General features: G+C 45.0%; 1 protein-coding gene across 1 annotated transcript; it reads right to left on the minus strand.

Moving 5' to 3' along the window:
• Positions 1 to 661: 661 nt before the first annotated feature.
• Positions 662 to 10,128, minus strand: dync1li1 (dynein, cytoplasmic 1, light intermediate chain 1). Its single transcript, XM_030063975.1, has 13 exons — positions 9,972 to 10,128; positions 9,629 to 9,702; positions 7,566 to 7,682; positions 7,140 to 7,370; positions 6,434 to 6,588; positions 6,091 to 6,184; positions 5,226 to 5,361; positions 5,012 to 5,123; positions 4,678 to 4,737; positions 4,149 to 4,193; positions 3,943 to 4,030; positions 3,635 to 3,757; positions 662 to 2,067 (listed from the first exon to the last, which is right to left on the minus strand). The coding sequence occupies exons 1-13, from the start codon at positions 10,073 to 10,075 to the stop codon at positions 1,949 to 1,951; spliced, it is 1,458 nt and encodes a 485-aa protein (XP_029919835.1). The 5' UTR covers positions 10,076 to 10,128; the 3' UTR covers positions 662 to 1,948.
• Between the last annotated feature and the right edge of the window lie 1,202 nt (positions 10,129 to 11,330).

Raw genomic sequence — 11,330 nt, forward strand, 5'->3', positions numbered from 1 at the left:
GATGCTTTCAATCAGCTTGTCTGTACACAGTACTTGATTTGATATGAAAAGATTAAAATATATAAAACGAGAAACTGTTTTCATACAAGACACCCTGGGGAGATAGGTAATTGATATTCTTTGTGAGCTTTAAATCTGAGGCAGTCAGCTCAGATCTTTCTTGGTGCAGAGACTGTATGATTTGCATGCCTTATTATGGCAAATGAGGATTTCTCATTTAAAAAGGCTTTTGCCTGTGATTTCCCATTGAATGATGTGACTCTTTGATCCTTGTAGGTGAATTTTCACAAAGGTCAGGGTCAGCTAGACAGCAGCACCTGTGGAGTTTGGATGGCATACAGCAGAGTGGATGCCAGCCAACACAGGTTTGAACCTGAATCACTGAGGCGGTTTTAGAAAGTTAGACGGATAACTGTGAGACAGATCGGTGATAGTGATTTGAATCTATTTTCTATTGATAAATGCTAATAAAATTGATAATAAAATTTCAGGTTATTTTGTGACACTTTTTAAAGTTATCTGGCTAACTTAGTAATCCTGCTTTGAGGCGTACACCTCTGATAGATAATAACAATTCTTTTGTCCATTATGACACCCTCCCCTTGTTATAACGCATGCCATATTTTTAATAAAAGAAGAGGTAAGAAGAGGACGCAGGTGGTTGAATCCGAACAAATACACCTTTTAATTGACTGGTTAACAGATCTGATTATACAAACGCCAACACGGAACTCTGAAATAACAGGAACAATCAGCGAGACAATGGCTGTACATTCTGGATGTGACCCTCCCCATATCCTGACCCCACCCCTCCCTCCTTCCCTCCCACCCATCACCCCATCCACCCGCAGTAACTATGGAGTTTGAATCACTAGTGCTCCTATCTGTACAAGTAAAGCTTAGCTACCCTCCTGCCCTCTACCAGCCTCCCTTTTCAGTGCGCTGCCTGATATCTACAAGTCTGAGCAGTATGTACCATGGGGGGGAGCTTGGCCATCTGCAGAACTGCGTGCTGTGATGGGCCATAGTGCTTGCTTGTGAAGTGAAGTGTGTTTTTTTGTCAAGTCTGGTAGTGTAGTTGAGTGCTGTCCAGCAGTAGTGGACATGGATGTTGTAAGAGTGTATGCGCTGTTTTAAGAGCTTGTAGTGTAAGAGCATAGTGCTGTTTTTGTTTGTTTTTTTTTTTGTTTTTGTCTTTTTTGGTTGAAAATGCCAACAGGCAAATCTCTCTCGTCATACAGCTCTGGATTGAAATAACTTCCCTAATGTTTCCTCTCTGCCTCACACACACACACATGCACACGGAATTCATTGCTACCGTACGTAAGTACACCTACATCCACACACACACACACACCCTTCATCAGTCCCTACAGTAAAAAGACTAACCGTACCATCACAATAAATGGATGGATAAAACACTTCTCCTTCTCTGCCTCTCATCTAATCCATTTACACCTCCCCCACTTTCACTCTCCCAATCCATCTTTTTCAATCCATACTTCCCCTCCTTCATAGGCTCTCTCATCCCAATCTCTCCATCTCCCCTCCCTCCATCATCAATCCTTCATTAACCCTTTTTTCCCCTCACACGAAAGACAGTCCTGTACGTAACAGTGACAAATGCTGTGCCTCGGCATAACAACCAAAAACACAGGAAGAGAGGGGAGAGCAGGGTGCAGCAGACGTGGGGTGGGGGGTGGGGGTGCAGTGGGTGAGTTAGAGCGGGGGGGAGTAAATTCTCCCCCTCAGGGGTGAGAGCAAAGATGATGAAGGGAGGGAAGTGGCGTGTCCCCACCCGGCCCTTTCCCTACTTCCCTCTCGCTTTTCTCGCCACATCTCTGCGATGGAGGGCAATGCATGAAGGGAGGGAGGAGGGGAGAGGGGAGGTGTAGGGGGGCTGAGGACAGGGGGAGAGAGGGGAGAGGGAGGTGAAGTGTGTTGGTCTTCATGTGTCCTGGCCGTCAGCGGCTGGGGTGTCGTTGGCGTTGGGCGGGTCTGTGTCAGTCTCCCGGCTGGATATGCGGTCCAGTTCTGCCTGCACGTCGCTCAGGCCCAGCTTAGAACCTGAATTCAGTGTAGGTATGCGGACACACACACACACACACACACACACACACACACACACACACACACACACACACACATAATCAGCGCCTTATCACAGAGAATATAATCATATAGTCGAGCATGCATGCATACACACCATTTCCACCAATGCAATAATAATACATTATCACAGCACAGACTGGTGGAGACACCTTGCCTTGAGCATGAAGCCAGTGATGCATGGTTAAAATCATGTGCACTGTGCGGGACAGATGTTATGAGTGATGTAATGAAACATGCAAACAAAACTGGGTAATCTGGTGATGGACAAAGGCTGCAGTCAGGAGTAGGGAGGGGTGATAAAATGCTGGAGGGTTCAAAAGTTGGGGAATAGCATGAGTGTCAAAGAGGGGAAAAATTAGACTTGCAATTGTCATTAAAAGGACTCTGATATTGAGTATGACAATAAATTGGCACTTTTTCCCCACTCAAGATGTGCATGGAAAAATGAGCAATCATAATAATACAGTAATGAGATCAGTACACGTATTCCGACAAATACAGGCCGATGCCACTCGAAAAATCTCATTGTAAATGTGCTATATCTCAATATCAGACTCCCATGACATTACTGGCTCCTAAACCTTCCTCTTCACGTGGATACAGACCCCTGAAACACTCATTTTCACATTGTTTCATGTCAGGCCCAATTAGAGTTCCTATACTTTACTGATGTCATGTTTGGCATGTTATGTTTAATGAATCTATCAGTGATGGGATAATCTTGTGAACTACTACTTTAATTCTCAGCCAGGACAGCTTCTGACTGTAGCAACCACTGGCTGTAGCAACTTTAGCGACCCCTGGCATAATCTGCAACGGGGTGGAGTGCATTTAAACACATCAGCATCACTGGTTGCACACAGTCCAGCCCAGGATTTAAATCCAATCAGAGTGGGGGTACAAGATGAAAATGGCTGGTATAGGAGGCTGGATCCAGGCCATTATTCTCCTGGGATGCCGGGGGAGGGAGAGGAAGGATAAGGGGAAGGGGTCAAAGGAGACCAGGGGCAGTTCTGCGAATGAACGACGAGAAACACGAGCAACGATGAGAACGTTTCGCACACACACCTTAACGTGGCCAGCATCCTCTGACTAGCACGCACACATACACATAGTATGAATGATGTTAACAATGAGATTACACAACAAAGATTGTGACCTTGGTTAAAATGGACATTCTCACATGTAACTACAAACAGGAATCGAGATCTCATGATGGGTGTGTGTGTGTGTGTGTGTGTGTTTGGCACATGCGCTCAACCCCCTGTCATGAGTCTCTTTACCATGTGCAGAGGAGAGGGGTGTGGAGTGGCAGAAGGAGGGAGTTTAGAAACCATGAAACAAACAAAAAAAAGAAACCCAGAGATGAAGAGAGTGACTGAGAGGTTAGCAGAATTTATGATCCTTTCAGGCACAAATGAATTTGAGTGGTGGCTGATAACTTTATGTCCTATCACACACACGAAACTAAACAAACAAAAGTACGGTAACAGCCTCTGGCCAGCAGCGTGTGCATCCTCACCTGACTTGCGTACGGTGCCTGGAGTATTGTTACCCCCGCCTGGCGTCCCAGGCCCGCCTGTCCCCGCCTTCTTGGTCAGTAGACTGTTGAAGAAGTTGGCCAGCACCCCTTCACTGGTCTGACCTGCAGCATACATGCACAGGAGTTAAAACACACACACACACACACACACACACACACACACACACACACACACACACACACACACACACACACACACACACACACACACACACACACACACACACACAGTCTAGTCTCATGCATGGACAGAGGGATGGCCATATGCAGCTGTATGCAGTTAGTACCTGACTGTGGCATGGCGTTGGCGACGTTTGCTGCTGCTGACCGATTACTCGTCCTGGGAGAACTGCTGGGCGCTCTGCTAGTGGTGTCCTGTCAACAACAACAGCTTCTTTTAAACATTGTGAAAAAAACATTCAGTCACTAACAACACCTTGAGAATTTTACCCTTGGTGTTTATGAGCTGTGGGAAAGGAGAGGGAACACTCACCACTGGTCGCCCTGCTGTCACAGCGGGCTGTTTGGCGAGCAATGACTGCAAATGAGAGCACAAGCACACATCCACTGATTAGTCTATTACATGAGCTCCGAGATCCACAGTTCATCTTAAATATTTATCAGTATACTGTAGGGCTGGGCGACATGGACAAAATCATATATCACAATATCTTTAACTCAATACACAAATATTACGATTGTGACAATATGGTAGGGATGCCTACTGGTGCTGTTGTTAGATATTTGCACAGAAGAGATTTTTGAAAAACTGTCCTTCATAATGTGGATATGATGAACAAGCAGGAAGAGTCAAATAACAGAACACCAAGAGAAACCTAATGAGTTCAGAAAACTGTAGCCCTTTACTGCAATGTAGCCTTTAAATCCAGGAAAACGCAATACGTATGCCACATCACCATATTACAATATCCAAAATTCCAGATTATATATAGTCTCACATCACAACAGATATAATATTAATATATTTCTCAACCATGAACACAATAGCGATGTTTTCTCACCTGCAGTTTGACCAGAAACACTTGATCATCTTCTGCCTGAATCTCTTTCTCATGTACAAACTGGTGGTGAGAGGCAAGGAAACAAGATATCATTTTCTCTCTGTCCTTTCCAGATCATTAATAATAAAAACTGCACCTAGTAAATTAGATTAGATCAAACGCTTATGATCCCTGTAGGGAAATTGGGTAAAGCTTAGTGCATTGGCCGTGAAATGCATTAATAAAGTAAGCAGTAAGGTAATGAAACATTTACAGCCTTAATCAATTTTCTGCATTTAATGCTTGATATGCTTGAGAGGACCTTATCTAATGCGGATTTGGTGGGAAGCCATACCTTTCTGACGGGCGGTTTAACTATAACATCCTCAAAGTTGTCGTCTGCTTTAAGAGTTTGGAAGTTCTCGTGAAGGATGGCTATCTTCTTTTCATTGTCCCACCCTGATGGACTGGTAGAGGAGAGGGAGGATTACATGTAAATACAAAAGCAAACAAGGGTGGTTCTATGCTCCTATCCCAACATGCACACGCAGACATTCACGCAGCCTTACATGAAGACGGCGTCTCTTTCCACCACCTGTGCAGGGCAGTGGAAGGGGAAGCCATACAGTCTGTGGACAAGGTATTTGTACAGCACGTCCAGGTTCTTCATCTCCTTCACAGACGTGTAGAGCAGTGACGCCCCATCTGACCGGGCTGTCAAGGATGTTTTCAACATCACCACTTGTTTACAGAGGAACACAAATCACACTGGCACTAAAAAAAAAAACACCACGTCAACTCAAACCAAATGGCTGTACATGAGCGCTACAGCGAACCAGGTACAGTCAGGCCGCCGTCCTGGCACCGTGACTAAAAACACTGTAATGCAATGCCTGGAAATCTGCCATCCTTCCTCAAGTTCATGCCTTGAGACAATAAATTGAAAAATTAATCGTGTTAGTTCCCTTCCTTACAACGGAGCCAGAAGAAAATCAACACAATTAAAAAAAAAAAAAAGTAATCAATATTTTTATCAACTCTTAATGGCAACCAAGAAACAGCCACTTTGACAAGTTAAATGATAATGTCACACTTTCATGATAGAGACAAATAAAATAAAGAATTCGAGCAGAGAACCAACAGAAATATCCAGTGAGGAGGCAAAAAAAAAAAATGCAATAATAAAACTTCTGCTTTTTAGTTTGGGAACCAATTGCTCTAATTGCAGCACAGTCCATCACTGAACAGTTGGATGGGCTGGCCGTTTTTGGTCCAAAAGAGAGTATGAGCCAGAAAGTCCGCTTTGAAAGCCAGAAAACTCAGCACCTGTCCAGTAATGACTGAGTCAGTGGTTTCACTCAGCCATCCCATCATCAAGAATCAACATCAGCAAACCCAGCATCTAGGAGACGAGGCTGTTTTAATGAAGGATACACTGCAGACAGAACCGTCTGATGTGGAGCTGGATGAAGTCCAGGTGTTCATCTCTGTAGTCGTGTTCCTTTTCCAATGTACTGATGGCATCGCACTGAGGACAGGTATGCAGAACTTAAAGAGTGTGTCTAAAAAATGCAAACTCATAATTTAAACACGGCTCTGCTACAAGATTGTCTCGAAAGCTTTTCTATAGGATGCTGCTCTTTTCAATTCACAGAACGGCTTTTATGGTTAGAGGTCCCGTAGAAATAAAACATGCCAAGCACACATAAAGCCTTGAACGCTCTCAGCACATAGAGCAAAGACTGCATTCAAAATCCTGCAGCAAAGGGGTGTGTACCTTGGTGCAGACAACCACCATGGGTATACCCAGGTTGTGTGTGAGTGTGTTGTCTCCCAGCGGTAGCAGGACGCTCTCCTCATCATCACCCCTCCTCTGTGGGGTGCCATCCTCTCCGCTGCCCGGCTCTGTGTACTCCTGGAATTGTTTTACAACTACACACACAAACAAAAAAATGGTATGACCACTCTCTTAGCTCTATCTGTTCACAGCATACGTTTTTATAAACACTTGCTTACATAAGACATATTTATATGTAACTACATTTGAATTTTACTCTTTTTTTTCATTGTCACATCATCAGAATGATGACTAGAATGAAGCTTGTAATAAGAGGTGGTGTCCCATTCTTAACTAAAAAAAATGTGGGGACTTAATGTTAAAAATGTTGGGTACTTTGTTGTGTTTCTCACTGACTAAAACTTCTAAAATGATATCTGGAGCCACAAAATACAGATATCACCTTTTTATTGTTGAAGTGCAAACTCCAAGCTTAAGCATCACTGTGCTAATGCATCACTTAACTTAATGCTGCTCTTGAACAAAGGAAATAATGCTTTACCTTTCAAATACATAGCATTGTCTAACTGTCTGAATACTGCATCAGATACCTTTTCTTACCTCCAACAACATTTTCTACAGATATAGACAGATATGTATACTTTGCTATTTTCTGCCTGTCAGTCTGTTCTTAAGTGTGACTCACGTCTGTGCTCCAGCTCCCGCAGCGTTTCCGGAGCGACCCGGAGTTTGTCGATGTGTTCCCTAGCGACAGCGGCCCACTTCTGCAACGAGTCCAGGGCATTCCATGGCCGTGACATGTCAACCGTTATCAGCAGTAAAGAGTTGCCTATTGCGTCCACTGGTACTGCCACTCCCTGCAGACCTTTGTGGTAAAGGTCTCCGTCTAACACCCAGGCATTACACCTGGTATGGTCTGAAAACACAAATACACACAAGAAATATACCCGGAGAACCAAACACTCATATAAAAATATACAGAGTTATTATAGCTACTCCCTCAGAACGATAATGGTATACAACTGCACCCTCTGATTCGTGAGAAACAGCAGAGTGCATGGGCTCAGAAAGACTTTTATGGGTCTATGAACTGTGAGCAGTCGCTTGTTACCGTCAATGTCGTCGTCATGGACACTGAAGTAAAGGTATTCCAAGCCACGCCCTTTCATGTACTCTTCAACCCCCTGTAGCTTAGCAACCAGGGTGGTCTTCCCCGAGCCAACCTCACCTACAGACACACACACACAGTCAGTAAACATTGCAATGAGTTAGCCTGATAATTCAAGACAACAACACAGTTAAGACTATTCTGTCAATTTACAGTGAATTTACAGTCTATGGGCTCCAAATGTACATCACTAAATGTGTTTTCTTTAAATTCATTAAATTGTGCCAGCCAACTGTCTCAAGAGGGCTCAACTTGTGTATTTACCAAGCATGATGTCCTGTAGACCAAAATGTTTCTTTGTCACCCTGCCACCCTTTCTTAAAATATTGCAATAATAATTTAAAAAGGTTTCAGTTTTGATCTTGTGGACATTCAGATAAAAGCTGGTTTGGAATTTCATCAGGAAATGGGATGCTGAGCAGGTGTTGGAGATGACTAAGAATTTAAATTCCACAAACAGACCAGCATGTGGAGAGGTGGACGAGCCAAGAGCCAACAGTATCACACCTCTGCCAGAGCCAGCAGCTGCACCATGGTGGTGTGCACGCGACCCACGCATCCAGGACAGCTGCACTAGTTACACACTGGAGGGCTGATCGCTGTGCTGTGTGTGGTGCACACACATGTACTCCGCAAAACATCCAGCATTATGACTGTACACATGACTGTCTGCATGGACACAATCCAATCCTCTGGAGAAACGCCAGGCAGCTGACACATTTTTGGACTCCTTATCTCATGATGACCTGTCAGAATACCCCGCATCAAACAGCTTATCTGGATTTGCCTTGACATTTAGGTTACTATTAAAGCAAACGTTGTGCAGCACTGCAGCTGCAATTGTATGCATTATTAGGCCGAGTCTACATCCTCTGCTGTCTCTTGCACCATGGCAAAATTATGCTGACAGGGCGGGAGTCAATGCATTAGTAACGGCACGCCTGCTGATGTTTTGATGGATAGTGTTACAGACAGGTTGAAATGGACTGACAGTCCCATTTCAGATCGCTAACCAACTCGCTGATTAGCCGGGCTGGGTAGCGGGCAGAGGATTATCTAGTGCAGAGGTCTTCAACGGGGGGAGGTACTGCAGGGGGGTCGTGAAATTTTTGGCTTATTAGATAATTTTTTAGATTTTTTTTTAACCCGTTTTTCCCCACAAATTTAAATGTCTTTAAATACACATTAACATGAATCCAACATATTATAGCAAATGGATAAATGGAGACAAAATACGTTATCTTCCAGTCAGCAACCCACACATTCAATGCTGCTGTATCAATCAAGGGGAACCTGACACGCGGCGTCCCCGTGATTGGTACAGGGTGCCCAGCTTGAGATCACGAGGCCGCTGCGTGTCATGTTCCCCGGTTGAATCCCTAAGTTGAATCTCTTAATTATTTTAATAGTAAATAGTGTATTATTTGAATAGCTTAGTATTGAATGCACAATAACAAGGCTCCATCACTCGATCAGTTTGGGGGTCCTTGGCTTGAAAAACGTTGAAGACCCCTGATCTAGTGTATATCTTGACTAAGCGGATGTGGGAGACACAGAGAACCGATCGAGCCGCACAAGCCGCCTCCAGCAGCCGCACATTTAGCGTCGCTGCCCGTTCACACACTCCTCGGTCCATCCTGTCCTCTCAGCATCATCATCTCTAGCTGCTGCTAGCATCACCAAGGCTAGAATGACTTGCAGTGTTTAGGAGCGGGCCGCTTCTCTTTATATAAGACGTGGCAGGGTGTGTGGAGGCGCTTGTAAAATGCACCTGCCGCTCACTGACAGCCTGTTACGAGGCCGGCTGACAGAAACTAGGCTTGAAAACAAGAGCAGGATGACGGGGAGGCAGGCGACTGACCGACAGCAAGGTAGCTTAGCTATCGTGCAACACAAGTCAAAGGGGCTGAATGATCATCAGCTCCTATCGGCTATCTGGCTATGAAAGCTAGCGTTGGCTGGAGCGCTGGCTAGCCAGGACACTGCAGACACACACAGATACCCACCCATGACCAGGACATTTTTCCCAGACGGTAGCTTTGATCTTGAATGGGTCGACACTTCACTCAGGATGGTCGACCTGCGAACACAACAAAGCCTTTACCACCCTGGCAGGCTGACTTAGGCTTGCTCATTCATTATCAAACAAGGGGCGTCTGACAGAGGCTGAGTGAGCTAGTGCTGCTTTGTCACCACACAGCGGCTATCAGTGCCCAGTCAGTGTGGTGCTGATGCTAGCCTCGTTAGCCTGCTAGCTGTCAAACCATCCTCATGCCAGCAAAACAAAACAAACCCAGCGCCCCGAACCCCCGCTCATATAAACCCGACATCTGCCCTATTTTATCCCACCATAAGTCCTGCCCATCATCGTCCTCTGGGTTGGGGTTCTCCAGTGTGCTCTTAGATCCAGTTGAGGTGGAGGAGGATAATGCACTCCTCCCTGAAGTCGCCATCTTCGCAGGGCTTGTAAACCGAGCGGAGCGCCCGGATGTAGCAGCGCTGCTAGCCTAGCCTGGTGCACGGACAGCATGCCGGGGCGTGGTCCGCCTGCACAATGCGGGGGTCGCTGCCCCACACAAACAATGATCTCATCAGCCCAGTCCCAAATCTGAACTATCCACACCGACTGAGCAATTTACAGGCATTCAACAACGGAGTCTAAAATTGGGAATTACGTAATTCACAGACATCGTGGTTGCAAAATAAATATGTACTGGAAAGACTTTTATCCTTTTAGTGGATAAAATATAGTGATACGAATGATATGGTGTGATCATAATACTCAGATAAAAACGGCTTTCAATGAGCCAAGCAAATCCGTTTCAATGGGAATATCCTCTTAAATACACCGCACGCCTTCCAAATCAATGCCTTGATTTTGACTGTATGGAACCAAGCCCATCAATAATAAACGTGAAATCTCGAAATTGGACATCCTTCAGATAAGCAATTAACTAGACGGAGGCCGTGGATTTAGGCTTCCAGTGGTTTGGGGCAGCTAGAACAGGCGTTGTTTGACACGACCAAAAGAAAAGGCCACATTGTTCAGTGCTGTTTGACATTTTAATCAATTTAATGCCATTTTCCACCCAGTTATGGCCAGAGGGCTTTAGAAATAGTAGTAGTAGTAGTAGTAGTAGTAGTCAGAACAGTAAGACTATTGTGGTGCAAGCGACATGCAGGCAAGCAGTGATTTTCTGTCTGCAGGTCCAAAACAAGACTTAAGACTCAAGATTCAAGAGACTTTATTGCCATTTTCACAGGTACGGGGCAGGGCAGGTGTACTGAATTTTCTGTACGTCAAAAAAATGTCTCGAACTCGCTCAGAACTCAGCTGAAGTCAAGGCTTGAAAACATCGTCAACAGGCTATAAGACGAATACCTAATTTTAGGTTTGACCTTTCATTTTGAAGTCTTAAAAATACTCAGAGAAATCAGTCCAGTCACGCAGAACCGCTAAGATGTAATTGGTGTTTTAATTTTCAGAGTTATTTCAATGGCAAAACTGCTCATGCATTTCATTGCATCTGGCATTAACGATAAAGCCAGGCTGATGGAGGCTGCAGACACCGTGTCGATGGTAAACGGACTGTCAGGCGGTCTCAGGTGTGCGGTCATCGAGCGGGCCTTAATGGCTTTGAGCACGTCTCAGCCAATCAGAGCTGCGGATTGGAGCTGTCCATTTTACAAGTAGCAGTTCCCCGGAGC

This window comes from Myripristis murdjan, chromosome 11, assembly GCF_902150065.1.
Source record: "Myripristis murdjan chromosome 11, fMyrMur1.1, whole genome shotgun sequence".
NCBI classification, from domain to species: domain Eukaryota; kingdom Metazoa; phylum Chordata; class Actinopteri; order Holocentriformes; family Holocentridae; genus Myripristis; species Myripristis murdjan.